At 32.2% G+C, this 15,462-nt stretch overlaps 2 protein-coding genes across 2 annotated transcripts; one reads left to right on the forward strand and one right to left on the reverse strand.

Moving 5' to 3' along the window:
• Nucleotides 1–7,441: 7,441 nt before the first annotated feature.
• LOC120127057 (GDSL esterase/lipase At2g42990-like) lies at nucleotides 7,442–8,956 on the reverse strand. Its single transcript, XM_039145066.1, has 3 exons — nucleotides 8,543–8,956; nucleotides 7,961–8,450; nucleotides 7,442–7,856 (listed from the first exon to the last, which is right to left on the reverse strand). Exons 1-3 carry the CDS (start codon nucleotides 8,906–8,908, stop codon nucleotides 7,663–7,665), a joined length of 1,050 nt encoding a protein of 349 aa, XP_039000997.1. The 5' UTR covers nucleotides 8,909–8,956; the 3' UTR covers nucleotides 7,442–7,662.
• A 4,678-nt stretch (nucleotides 8,957–13,634) lies between these two features.
• Nucleotides 13,635–15,284, forward strand: LOC120127061 (60S ribosomal protein L18a). Its single transcript, XM_039145068.1, has 4 exons — nucleotides 13,635–13,757; nucleotides 13,866–13,981; nucleotides 14,096–14,159; nucleotides 14,803–15,284. The coding sequence occupies exons 1-4, from the start codon at nucleotides 13,743–13,745 to the stop codon at nucleotides 15,142–15,144; spliced, it is 537 nt and encodes a 178-aa protein (XP_039000999.1). The 5' UTR covers nucleotides 13,635–13,742; the 3' UTR covers nucleotides 15,145–15,284.
• Nucleotides 15,285–15,462: the final 178 nt, after the last annotated feature.

Here is a 15,462-nt window from a genome sequence, read left to right on the forward strand (position 1 = left end):
TTTCAAGAGATCTTAAAAAACGTGGCTCGGATACCAATTGTTGAATCAAAATAGAGTAAAAACTCTAATTGATCCAAAAAAAAACTCTATTTAGAATAATCTCACAAAATTGCAAAAGGGAAGAACTCTTAAGAAAGCTTTCAAATGCTTATAATTAAGCTTTGATTGTTGGATGATAAAACTCAAATACAAGTAGGGTATTTATAGGTTACAAGAAACAATCTAAACCACTCATTAAAATAAACACTAAATAATCTAAACCATTGAAATTAAAACATGAGAAAAATACTTAATTTTCACCTAACTAAATTGATGTAAGCAATGACATCAAAACTAAATTGATGTAAGCAATGACATCAAATTAATTTAGGTGTGAACATATAGGCTAATATTGAATTTTCAACATCTCTAATTGCCAATGAAACGATCGACTTTGTGGCTAAAGCTGGCTTGAGTGGAATGGCTTTTAAAATAGACTTCCACAAAGCTTACGATTTCCTTGACTGGGAATTTCTTACTCGAATTATGAAGATGTGGTTTTGGTGATAAATGGTGCAACTGGATACATCAATGCTTGCGATTCCTTTAATCTCAGTTCTGGTAATTGGTGCTCCTACCGAGACTTTCTCCATTTCAAAAGGGCTTAGACAGGGGTGCTCGCTCTCCCCTCTACCTTTCAACCTAGTGGGGGAGGCTTTGAATCTTATGCTCCAAAAGGCGGTTCGATCAGGTTTATTTTAAGGGTTCAAGGTGGGTAGGAAGTCGGAACAATGAGTATTGGCGTATCACACCTACAATTTGCTGATGATCTGCTGATTTTTTGTGGTGCGTCGGAGACACAGGTTCGTAACGTGAAGCGGGTCCTTAGAGTGTTTGAATTATCCTCGGGTCTGAAACTTAATATGATGAAAAGCAAATTACTAGGGATTAATGTCAAAGAGCATTTACTTCAAGAGTGGGCGAATGGTGTTGGATGTTCGGTGGACAGATTTCCCTCGAACTACCTCGGTTTGCCATTAGGTGTACCTCGAAATTCTTCAGCACTGTGGGAACCGGTGATCAAAAGTTTCTCAACTAGGCTTGAAGATTGGAAGGGGAAGTATCTTTCGTATGGAGGAAGGCTAACGCTCATTAAGTCGATTCTCTCAAGCCTTCCAGTTTACTACTTTTCTCTTTTTGGGATATCTAGGTCCATTTCATGTAGATTGGATCAATTAATGTCGAGATTCTTATGGCGTGGTGATGCGGACAAAGCAAAAATACATTGGGTATGTTGGGAGCAATGTGCAGACCGCTGCGTGAGGGGAGGGGGGCTTGGCATCACAAATTTAGAAAACACCAATACGACACTGCTGAGTAAATGGGTTTAGAGGTTTGGAAATGAACCGTTGAGTCTATGGAGAAATGTGATCTCATGTAAAGCTTCGAGCAAGGATTGGGGTTTATTACCTATGAAGCCTTTCTACCGGCAGCATTCATGGATATGGAATGAAATTATTAAGACTGTCCAGCGAGGGGATGAACTTGGATGCTGTGTCAGAGCTAACCTTTCGATTCAAGTTGGGGATGGGAAGTAAATCTCTTTTTGGGAGGATGTGTGGTTGGTAGATGCTTCTCTAAAGTCCAGGTTCCCGAGGATATTCGCGTTGGCTGTAGACAGAGTTGGGAAGATTGCAGATTTTGGGAAAAGAGAGAATTCACGTTGGGTTTGGAACGTTCCGTTAAGGAGTTTGATTGACATCAAGATTACATCTGTCGCAATATGATAATTTAAATTTTTTTTATATAAAATTAAAAAAAAAATATGTATATATTTTTAAAATAAAAACATAAATTTTGAAATAACTCAAAAACTTTAAAATCTTTCATTTCAACCCTTAAACTCACGTTGACCGTTGTCATTTGCCGTCGACGAAGCTCCACCCGACCTCACCTCCCCCGGCGACCAAACCCCTATGAAATCGTGATTGATCGATGGCAAATCGACGTTCTATATCCCACGAACTCTTTGATGAAAATCGCAATCCCAAGCGATTTCGACAAGCAATCGACAACAACTATGACAACTTATAAGTAGGATGATGACAAGGACTACGTCGGCGGCAGTGGTCGTAGCCAGAAAGGGCGGCGGCAGGTTAGTGTTAAGATTTGGGGATTTTAGGGATTTTGATTTTTTTTGTAATTTAAAAGAAATAAAGGTTTTTTATAAATATAATAATATTTTTAATATTTTTTAAAAAATAAATTTCAAAATTACGAGATTATGACACGTGTCACTTAACGGAGAAAATTAGCGGTCCGTCACGGCTTGACCCATTTTGAATAACGGAATGAAACGTTAGATACTAAACTGAAAAAATACATAGTTTGGACACCTTTTGTATATTTAAGCCTATTAAATATGAAAACTTAATTGGAAAATAATTAAAAAAATGCTATTTTAAATAATAATTAATATTATCATAATCTTATTTAGTTTTTATATTTATAAAATTATATATAAAAATTTAATAAAATAACTAAAAATCATTAAACACAAAATTAATTAATTTACATATAAAATATTTTATCAATATAACTATGATTATTTGTTGAATAATATTTTATATATATTTCTTCATAAAACATTTTATTTTTGAGTGAAAACAATGGATGAAGTTGGATGGATTAGACGTTACCTTGGTCCTTTAAAATGAAAATTTTATTACATGATCCTTGAAGATAATGTAATTATAAATTAGTTTAATAAAAATTATGATTTGATCTCTTATAATATTTCTAATTCACTTTGGCCACTCAATAAAAATCATGATTTCGTTTCTAGATGTAATAAAATCATATATATATATATATATTGATAAACTAAAGAATGAGTCATATGTAAAAAAGATAATTATGAAATTATATTTGAAGTTTGGATTATAGTTTTAAAATTGCTAGTTGGAATGCCAAAAGGCTGAAAATGGAATAAATAAGCGTATGAGTTAGTTGGAAATTAATGGAGATTATTGAAAGAATACGACCAGAACCTGCACGAGTTAAATGAAGATGATGAAGGCTTTGGCTTCAGTTGTATTTACCTGTTATGCTTGAATATTAAAAGATAGGGTAAACTATACATTTAGTACTTAAATTATTACTTCTATTTTATTTTGATACTTAAATTTTATTTTTTTTTCAAATTAATATCTAATGGTTAGTTTATATTTCATTTAAGAGGCCCGCTATTAAAAACTTAACGGTAATGTCGATGTGTCGCCGTAAGGTAATATCATATCATTATTAAAAAATAAAAATATCATGTTAGTAGTTCTATTATTTTTTTCACGGCGAAATATTAAATTGAAATCAAAACGAAACGTTGAAGTATGATTTTTTTTTATAAAAAAATTAAATACTAAAATAAAATAAAAATAATAATTTAAATATTAAATATGTAATTTAACCTAGATAATATCAACACATTTAGAAGATGGGAGTAATAATTGCGTGCAGGTTGTGGAGTGGAGTCCAGGGTCCACTTTCACCTAGCACATGCCATCTTAATTTCTACAATTTTTATGATACTGTTCGAGTTATCTTGCTTCTAACTAAATATATAAAGTTTAAATTCTTTTATTATGTTTTTTCTTCTTCTTTTGAATTCAAGTTTTTTAATTGTGGAACAAGTAATATGGATCAAAATAATTGATTAATTAAACCAGTAGGTGGACTAGCTAAGTTTAGGGATAGTAAATGGGTATAATTTTGTGGATTTCATATTATACCTGTTTCAATTGGAGTAGGGATGGGTATAAGTTTATTGGATAATGAACGGGTGTGGATGTAAAAAGTCATATCTGTTCTGGATAGTGGGCGGGTGATGGATTTAAGATCTTACCCGTCTCGCATCCACCCCCACTGACTTACCTACCATATAAATTTTGGCCCATTGTGAATTTAGGTATAATATCAGAGACTATTCTGTAAATCTTAAAATTTTATAGGACGTGACTTATAATTTAACCAAATGTTAGGACATAAACATTTTTAAAATTGAAGAATGTGGTTTCTCCTATCTCAAATTCTCAATATTCAGAACTAGTTTCTTAATAGATGTGATTGTATTATGTTTTGTTGCTTATATAATCTGTGAGGTTACTGTCAGACGGATATGAATGGATACATGTGGGTACGGGATAGGTGGCAAGTATCTAGTTGGATAGTGGAGGCGGGTGTGGATTTGTGAATGTACTCACGTAGGTGATGGGTAGGTACTGGATACAAAAGTTTTAAGTGGGTATGAAGATAGAGGAAGGGGTACATGCACTCAACCTGCCCGTTTACTATGCCTAGCCGAGTTTTGCTTTAAATTGTAGGGTAAATTACATAAATAATCATTAATATTTGAGTAAGTTTTCTTTTTCCACTGAATTTTTAAAAGTAACCTATTGGTCACTAACGTTATCAATTTGTAACAAAATGGTCATTCCACTGTCATTTCCGTTGAATTGATGATATGACATCGTTAAAATAAGGTTAATATTTAGTTTTACCTCTAAATTACTGCTAAAATATCAAATAAGTCTTTAAACAATGATTTTATATCTAATTTAATTACCCCTCCATCACCACCACCTCCATCGTATTCTTCCCTATCTTTCCGACCTCATCGGCTCCCAAACCCAAACGCAGTCGTCTCTCACTCCCATTCTGACAACAATAAATTGCAACTCCTTGATGTTTTTGCATGCTTATTGCCTGGTAAAAATGTGAACCCAGTTTTGTTCTTATTTTATTTCGTTTTGTTATTGAATTGACGAATATTCATCAATGACACGGTGAGTAAGAAGAGATCACTCCATTAGGTATTGATGATTTTTGCTATATAACAGATGATGCTTACACTAAGGAAGAGGTATTTACATCGCATCATTCCTTTCATCTTTGTTTTGGTCTTCCCTCTCTTTTTGTCGTCGTCTTTCGGACATTTTACCTATTAAAGCTTGACGACTTGCAGGTGGTTGAGATGGAAAAAGACGTTAAATTGTTGGATTTCGAAACTGGTACTCCCACTACTAGGAATTTCCTCAGGCAAGAATGATGTCCAAATGTTGTTAAGTTTTCGTCTTTTCTTTTTATAGTCATTCTAATACTTTTACCCTCGCCCAATGTGATTTGCTTAATGATAATAAGTATTGAATGTATGACAGTTTGTGTCTTATTCACATTTTGGTAATTTGTTGACACTACAAATTACTTGATCAACATAGATAACATCATTAAAAAAATGCCAAAAAGCTTGTGGTAATTTTGTGCTTTACAGTTACTGTGGTTTTCATTAGATTAAAATTCGGAGGTTTTAACTCGGAGTTTGATGGTTGTGAGGAGAAGGCCATTGAAATACCACTCTTAAAACCAATACAGAAGAGGGAAGTCTTTGTTTCTACATCTTTTTCTGAAGGAGAAGTGTCTATCTTCTCTAGGTTTCATATTATAAAATTAGTCTTGGAGATGAAAATGATCAATTGTAAGAGCAGAAGTAATCGTCACCCAGGTTTCATATTGTAAGGGCAGAAGCAATAATCACCAAGGAGTTGCAATTTGTTGTTGTCGGAGTGAGAGAGGGCCAAGTCCAAGACGATTGCATTTGGGTTCGGTAGCTGATGAGGTGAGACAGACGTGACGGGGAGGAATATGGTGGTGGTGGTGGAGGGATAAATTAGATATAAAATTATTACTTACGGATCTATGTGATATTTTAGCAGTAGTTTAGTGGCAAAATATTTTTGTAATGTTGCCACATCATCGATTTAAGGGAGATGATGGTGGAGTGATCTTTTTGTTACAAATCGATAATATTAGTGATCAATTTGTTACTTTTGAAACTTCATTGGCAAAAACAAAATTTTACTCAAATATTAATGAATATTAATGTGATTTACCCTAAATTTTAAGATAAATTATTTTATCATCATTTAATTTTCCAATGACTTTTCTTTTAATCATTTTATTGTTAAATAATGGACGATATTATGACATAATAATTTATATCAAAATAATATTTTTTATTCTTATATAAACTAAATTAGACTAAAATGATGTTGATTTGGATCCTTATAATTTTCTCCTTATTTTCCCTTATTTTTTATCTACTTTTTTCTCTTTCAACCAAACTCATATTTGAATCATTGTATCGATCGTCGTTCTTACCACTGTTGTTACTAGATGCTGATGAGTCTCAAACTTTTCTATCAAACTCATCTCACTCTTTTGAACATAAAATCGATGTCCATTTAAGTGAAAAAACACCTCAAGCTCTACTAATTTATCATCCGACAACTTCAATCCATCTAAACACCAAGATTTATTATCACTTCCGACCAACAATAATATCGTTCGGTATATTTTTTCTTCCCCTAAAAGTGCTTCAGTTTAGTTTCTTATAGAAACTTCACAAAAACCTCAAAAATTGTCTTAAACTTTTAAATTTCTCCATCGATCTTAGCATTCGACTATCAAATCACATTTTTTTAGATATATCGTTCACTTTATTGGTATATATACACCTTTTTACCATTGAGATTTTTTTTCAATCGCTAATGTGTTAAGGCGAAATATAATTTTTTTTTATCGAAAATAGGTTATAAGGTTTATAGTTTGATATTGATTTAAATTTTAGAGTTTGAGTTTTATGAATTTGGGTGAAACATATGTTAAAGTATGACTAAAAATATTGAAATAAATCAATCTGAAAATTTTGGGCTTAATGGTCGTTAACAATGATAGTCAGCGGGATAGTCAGTCTAAAAAATTAATAAAAAAAATGACATCCAACGCACAACTAAATAGATGAACGATCGAGTGACTAAAAAATAGTAATTCAAAAGCTAGTGATTAAATTAAAAATTTTAACTATTAGTGATCCAATTACGAGTGAGAGGAAAGTTTAGTGACCCAAATTGTAAATTTAATTATTCTTGTTTTATTACCCGCCAACAGCGGGGGAGTAAACTTAGGTAGAGTAAACTACACGTTTAGTACTGAACTATTATTTCTATTTTGTTTTGGTCACCCAATTGTTAAATTAACAGAATTATTGACATGATTTTTTAATTTTTCAATGATAATATCGTATTATGTTATGATGACACATTAGCAACACCGTTAATTTTTTAATGGTGGATGGCATAAATGAAACTAAAACGTACCATTTGATATGAATTTGATATAAAAAATAATTAGATGACCAAAACGAATAAAAGTGATAGTTAATATAATAAATGTGTAGTTTATCCTTAAATTTGTTCCTGGTACATACATGATACATATTGAAGCTTCCACCCTAAATATTGAATTCAAACATGAATTGAAATTTCAAATACGCTCTTAAAGCAAAATGGAGCTTATAATCACATAGCATTTATGAAATTTAGCATTCTGGTAGTTGAAAATCAATGAGCTGGCCCAAATCAAAACAAATAGACATACTATCGTTATGGATAGGATAGTCCACAACTACAAAGTGGACAAAATCATTTAATTTTAGTAAAAAAAACCCACGTTGTTTTTAACAAAAAATACTTACTTATGAGTTACACTCCAAATTTATTGCATCTAGTGAATTCGACGTTCACATGGTTTTCGATTTCTATATATATCGTCCCAAATTGTCGGAAAGAATCACAGAAACTGTTGTTTGAGGAGTGGAAGTAACTCATCTGCTACTATTTTATTTGTTCTTTGCGAGGGATGAATTGAATCCCAAAACACATACTTTTCTGCGTCCGGACATGTGAACGGAGTGTGCGGGTTGCACAGCACCGCCGTCTCCAACAACCCTGTTCCGCAACACCCTTTTTCTACAACCTCGAAACCTGTCACTCAACAACCCGTTTATAATCAATATTGATACCAAATCGTTGAACGTGGAATATGTATTAGACACGAATATCGAATACAAATGTTTAAGAAAACTTACCGTAGTTCGAGGGTCTTGTGATGAGCTGGAAAAGCAACTCATAAGCATCGGCGAAGAACACTTTTAACCCGGGGAGGTTCTTGCTGAGCTTAGCCACCGCAGCTTTTAACTTGCCATTGAATTCCAATGCAGCTTTGTTGCGGTCCTCCAAGCAGTCGAGAGGCTTTTTTATGTTCATCGTCCTCTCCACCGGAAAACACCCGAGCGGCAGGAGGCTGATCAGGGACAACTTCCGAGCTCCCAGGCTGTAAATCTGCTTAACGAAATTTTCGGCAATGCCGATGAGGAAATCCTGGTATTGTTGAACGGTGAAATGGGACCTTCTTCGAGGAACGCCGAAGTAGTTTAGGATGAAGTCGTTGGTTCCGATGTTGATCAAATATAGGGCGCCGGAAATCACCTCATTCGCCTTCTTGTCACCCAGGTGAGCTCGGAGTTTCTCTTGATACTCCTTGTAGTACTCCACTTCTTTCCACAGAGGAATCACTTTCTGTCAAATGCCACAAAAAATTTAATTAATGTGCTTACGCCTCCGTTCAGCACTCAATTACTATTCAAATGGTTGGTAGTTTGTTGAATTACCAGTAAATCGGACGTGGCATTGTCATAGCCGGTTGAAGCAGAACCGAAGGAAACACCGGTGGCAAAGTCCGAGATGCTAAACTTGGGATCCAAGTAGGCAGGGATAATAGGTTTCAGCCCGAAGCCCTCAGAAATGAAGTCCGGATGAAGTCGGCCATTGCAGAATCGTCCCGTAGGGGTGCCGCCGGGAAAATCACGGCCGTAAGGATCGAAATTGCTCTTGGCGAGTGTTGGGATGTAATTGTTGTTGCCGGTATCAACGAATGAGTCTCCGAAGGCGATGACAGCCGACACTTTAGCTTCGGAACTAGAAGCGATAGCTAAGATTTGAATGAAGAAAATCCAGGGAGTGATTATGGATGCCATGCCTGTTCGATGATCTCTGCAAGCATGGTGCAAGGATTTTATAGCCCTTTGAAACACGGAAACATATAGGACGAGTGAAGATAAAGCAAAAATACATTAATAGAATATGCATATATATGTATAAAGGCATTAAGTATACAAATGAAATCATAATAATTTCACGTAAGTAATTTAAACTAAAAAAAACATGAATAACATTTAACATTACATGCATATATGTACGGGAAAAAAATAATTTGGGGGTTTTATTAAGAAAAGTTATTATCATGGTTAAATTATTATCATTTTAATATTTTTTGTTATTTACGAAATTGATCTTTTAGTATTTTTTTAAAATTGAATTGATGTGTATTGTCAAGTTAATATACACACATACACATGTAATATATTAAATTTATAATTGAATTGTTATATATACTATGCACTTTTATATTAGTGTTAATGGTATTTTTTTTATTATGGTTTAATATAAAAACAACTATATAAATTATACCTAAAGATAACTTTAGATGTCTAAAACAAAAATTCGTTAAAAATAGTTGTTTAATATTTTCGAAGTTACACTTGTAGGTGCCTAATGTTTTTGACATTACATTTTTAGGTGCCTAACATTAAATTCGGTTGTTAAGTGACACATGTCAGGCTGATAAATTTTTATTTAAAAAAAAACTTATAATTATTATTATTATAAAAAACCCTAATATTTTTTTAAATCATAAAAAAATCTTCAAAATCCCAAAAACCCTAATTTTAATCTTTTATCAATGTCAATTACCACAAACTTCATCGATCGGGCTAAAACTCAGTTGGCGTGAGACTTTTCGAACTCCCACCGGCCAAATCCTCATACTTTACATGGCGATTGTAGCGAAAAATTAACGATATCAACAGAAAATTGACGATTGCAGCGGTTAAATGATTTTGACGACATGCGAGGATTCCGACGATTTAAGCGACAATTCCTCTTGTTGTTCGTTGAACTCCGATAAAATGGAGTGTCCAGCTACAAAAAACGATGATCAAGGCAACATTGTCGACGGTCGGCATGGGTAAAAGGATTTGGACTTAGAGATTTTAGGGTTTAAGAGTTATTTTGAAATTTAAATTTTTTTTTTATTTTTAAATAAAATTTTTAAAATTGTATAAGTCTGACACGTGTCACTTAATGACCTTATAATCTAGGCACCTAAAAATGTCACCTGTAAACTTTAGATACATATTTTTAACGAAAAAATCTTTAGACACCTAAAGTTAACTTATGCTATAGTTTGAGCACTTATTTTTTCATTAAATCTTTTATTATTGATAATGACGTTTGATTGTATTTATCATTTGTTCTAGTTATTTGATTGAATTTTTAATCATTTCTTAATAGGATCCATTTTTTATTATTAGGTGATTAGTTTGTGCACTTTGAACTTTTTTTAAATATTTTATTTATGCGATTAATTTACTCTAATTTTTAAATATTTTTGTTTTGAAATCTTATCTCTATTTAATAAAACTAATTAATTTAAGAAAACTACTATTTAGAAGTTGAATACATGGTTAGTTAATTAATTTGTATGCAATTCTTTTACCCCTTCATCTATAATTATTCATTGAATAATATATTTTTATAAATATATTTTTTACATAAAACATTTTTTACTCATATATTTACATGTGACAAAATTTAATATGTATATATATATATATTAATTTGATACATAAATGGTATATATTTTTCTTTTCCTTCGCAAACTCTCTACCATAATGGGTTGTGTCACGTGTAATGATATGTTTTATACATAAAGAAGTTTAGGTATAGTATTGCAAGTTGGAGGGGCAAAAGGCTGAAAATGAAGAAAGCGTAGGAATTAGTTGGAAATTAATGGGAAGTGATGAAAGAGTGAGACTGGAAACTGTAGGAGTTAAATGAAGACTGTTGAGAGATGGAACAACAGGTTTTGGCTTATAATATCCCCAACTCTTTTACAATATCATTGAATTTGGATGCATGCATTTTATTTGGTGGATTTGTCATCACCCTGTAGGGTTCTTTCTCACCTACCGCATGCCATCTTCATTTTTTAGATTTTTCATTTACTATTCCAACTATCTTTCTTTTTATTTATTTATATCAACTTCATATATATTATTTTCGCATTGTTTGGATTTGAAACTTTGCAGAACAAATAACTATGGTCAAAGGGATTGATTTATTAAACCACTATATGACATTCAACCAGTTATGATCATAATTGAAAATATATATTTAAATTTAATTATAAATATTTATATTTTAATATAAAATAAATTATTGAATTTTATTTTATTTTATTTTATTGATATTGTCACTGTATAATATACTTGAGAAGGTGAAATTGAGTATGATTGAACACTTAATATCCTTTGGCATAAAATCCTAAAATAAAACTAATAGATTCAAATAAAATACTTTTATTATTCCATCTATGATTATTTTTCAATTTTTTTTGTTGTCCTCCCGATTCTAAAGGCTTCGCCCTAACTAATTCGAATCACATACCTAGTTTTGGTAGGCGAGTATGTCAGAGATGATCTTTTGCATACACAATATCTCAAACTCGGGATTTACTTAAACGATATCAAACTGCTTACTTCTTAAATCAATTTCATTACTTCTTATTTTGTTTTTTTAATCTAGACTTTTGATTTTAGTCAAATTGTTTGTATAATATAACTATTCATTTTTGTTCCGACGAAACGAGCATGATAGAATTTTGTCTGAATAAAGTAGATATATATTGTTTCATTATTTATTCATTATTCTATATTAGATTTTAATGATTGTTTCTAAATTTGGCAAAAAAAATATTCGATAAATATTCTTTCTGAAGTTCTATTTTATTTTTTAAATTTATTTTGTAATTATATTTATATTTAATTTACCAATCGATTAATTTAAATAAAATATCATATATGTTCAATATATCTCGGTTGGTGGTTTGTGGAAAGTATGAACGACAAAGGAACGAGTCCATACTAGAGGTGGGTATACGGGCTACCCGCCCGTTTAGTCCGCGGGTTTTGACGGTGCGGGCTTAAACGGAGCGGTTTTAAAAAGCCCGCAATCATAAACGGTTTTGAATTTTAAGGCCCGCGGCCCGTCCGTTTAACCCGCTAGTTAAACGGACTTACCCGCAGCCCGTTAAATAAAAATAATTTTAAATGTTTTAAATGCAATAAAAAATAATGTTCTAACTTACTACACTTTTAAAAATGATCCAGTAACTTGAAAAGGAAGGTAGCACCGTCAAAATAATAAATAATATTTAAATTTTATTTTAAATAGCCGGAAATAATTATAAAATAATATTTTTTTAATTTTTTAATCATTAATATATATATATAACGATATAATTACTTAAACTCAAATTAAAAAAAAAACAATATTCACTTATAACACCAAATTGAAAAACAAATAAAACAATAACCACATTATACTTTTATAAAATACGATTATTTAAGGCTATAATATGAAAACACAGAAGTGTTTGCAATCAGAAATTCAAATAGAAAAAATCAACAAAGTCAAACATTATACAAATCTAACAATTTTTCTTTTGTAAAAGCATTTAAAAGTTGAAAAGTATGTTTTTAATTTTTTCTTTTACTTTTCTTTCTTATTTTTAATCCAAATATTATGTGTTATGTGATATATTATTAGAATATCACGTGACTTTTAATAATTAAAGAACGAAATGGATAACATACTTCATGAAAAAAATAAAGGTCAAAATTAAATAAAAAAAATCTTTAAATACCAAAGTGATAATGATGTAAATTTTATAAGACTAAAATACTATATAAATCTTTTAAATTTTATTTTTAAAATGAAGAATAATTTGATACATTGTAAATGAAAATAAAAATCAAGCAACGGTAGAATTATGACAAATGTCCTAATAAATTTAAGAACTATAATGGTTATAAGTAACATCATATTTATAGGTAATTTATTTTTTTTCTATAAAATTCTTTAAGTTTATTTTCTCTAGAATTTTATAAATTTTAAATTAAGAGTGTTATTGAGGACTTCGCGGGCTACCCGCGGTTATACCCATTAAACCCGCGAGTTTAACGGTCCGGGCTAAAAAACCCGCAATTTAAACGAGCTTCAATTTTTTATGTCCAAAACCCGCATGGGCCACGGGTTAAACGGGTAGCCCGCGGACCTTAGCCCATATACCCACCTCTAGTCCATACCATTAATCCTCCCAAATCTTTTGTTACATACCATCGACGAAGCTCGGACTACACCCAATCAACAACAAGGCCTCCTCACAATCAGTTTCAATTCGCAATACTAATCGGTTGTAAGTTTAACCTCCATGCAATAGACGACCTGTCAAATTCGTTACATAACTCCACATCGAATATCAAATAAATCCTTATAATTTCGAAAAAGTCCATGATCGAACTCCTCTTATGATCTTGAATAATACAACTGTATGTGGATGTCCGGGTGACAGACTTGCGAGCTCCGTCTGTATTAAGTTTAATCCAACTAACTGGTGGCGGCATCCAGGGAATCAGTTAAAATATTTTCATTTTAGCTTTTATGAATATATTGATTTTTTTTTTGTCAATAAATTGCAATTATTTTCAAATAATAATAATAAAAATGGGCTTTCTATCTAAAAGAAGTGAGAGTTTGGGTCGATCTGAAAAACAGAGCCCAGTTAAGGCCCAACAAGTTACAAAAGAAAGAGATTTAGGGTTTCTTTATTTAATCAGAAGCAAAGGGGGAAAATAGAAAACCAGGAAACGAAAGCAGTGAGCGGCAGCTTCTCTTCCTCTGTATCTCAAAATGGTTGCTTTTAGGGTAAGTTGGAAATTCTATTGCTCTTTTTTCTTTATGGGTTCGTTTTTTTTTGGCTAAAACGGTGAGGTGATTTTGGGTTTTCTTTTTTGTTTTTTTGAAAAAAAAAAGTTTCATCAGTACCAAGTGGTTGGCAGAGGTCTCCCAACAGAAACAGATGAGCATCCCAAGATTTACCGTATGAAGCTTTGGGCCACCAACGAAGTCCGTGCAAAATCCAAATTTTGGTCAGTGAATTGCATTTTCATTGTTATCCTTGATTCCCGTTTATTTGAATTTTGTTGATGGGCAATTGGGTGTCTTAGTTTTCCTTTGCACGATGTGTTTATTTTCGTGTTTAGGTATTTTCTGAGGAAGCTGAAGAAGGTGAAGAAAAGTAATGGACAAGTTTTGGCCATCAATGAGGTATTCACCATTGTTCTTCAGAGTTGAACCCTCATTAATGTAGCAGCTTAAGCAAAGCTTATTGCATTGCATTTCACCATATAGTATAGCTTATTTTACCTAATGTAGCTTCGTTCATTTACTTTTCATACTATTTAGTTGCGTCAACTAGTGATTGAAGATTACAATTATTCGTTTATGCTCGACTTATATTTGTTTATTCATAGTAGGGAGATTCTGAGTTAGGAATTTCATGCAGCTGGGTGTTTCTTCATTTCCATGTCGATGGAGATAAGCTTTTTTTAAGCTGCTGGAGTTAATTTGTGTGTTGTACTTGGTTATTCATGTCAACCTGTTTCTTTGATCTTTTGATTTGCCAAAATAAACTACCTGTGCTGTATATGTAGAACTTTTATTTGGATTGTGAGGGAAGTAGACATTTCTAAACTCTTTTATATTTGAATTTTGGACTTTCTGTGCATCCATATCCATTTAGACAATAGAATATTTGGAAGAAAATGTTATGATTTATACCTTAAATTATCATCAAACCTTGTTTCAATGGTGGCGGGCTTTCACATGTTCCATTATTTTTTAAAGAAATTGATGCATTGTTTTAAATTTACATCAAACCGGTACTTACTATACATGTTTGTGATTGCAGATTTTTGAGAAAAACCCTACTAAGATAAAGAACTATGGCATTTGGTTGCGATATCAAAGTCGAACTGGTTATCACAATATGTACAAGGAGTATCGAGACACAACTCTCAATGGTGCCGTGGAACAGATGTACACTGAGATGGCGTCTCGTCATAGAGTGAGGTTTCCTTGTATTCAAATCATCAAGACAGCTACCATCCCAGCGAAACTTTGCAAGAGGGACAACACCAAGCAGTTCCACAACTCCAAGATCAAATTCCCACTGGTAGTCAAGAAGGTCAGACCACCAACTAGGAAGCTTAAGACCACTTACAAGGCTACCAGACCCAACTTGTTCATGTAGTTGTCTTCATGATTGGTGGTGGTAGGCTTAAAGCATGTTGGTATTGGTTGCTTCACTTATTTGATTGAGAGGAGTAATCAAATTTTGAACACTTTCTGTTACAGTTTTTTTTTCATGTTTTGAAGATTGAGGTTTGATGAGTTTAATATAAAATTTGGTTATAATGGTGAATTACAATTATAATATTTGCAAAGTGTAGTGAGTATGAAATGTTTGCATATTTGGTGATAATGGTGTCATGAATGAGGAACTTACATTATATATATATATATATTTGGCTTAATATAAAAAATGGACCAAAATATACCCTTTTTCCAA

The sequence above is a fragment of the Hibiscus syriacus genome, unplaced genomic scaffold, assembly GCF_006381635.1.
Source record: "Hibiscus syriacus cultivar Baekdansim isolate YM2019G1 unplaced genomic scaffold, ASM638163v2 tig00110462_pilon, whole genome shotgun sequence".
Classification (NCBI taxonomy): domain Eukaryota; kingdom Viridiplantae; phylum Streptophyta; class Magnoliopsida; order Malvales; family Malvaceae; genus Hibiscus; species Hibiscus syriacus.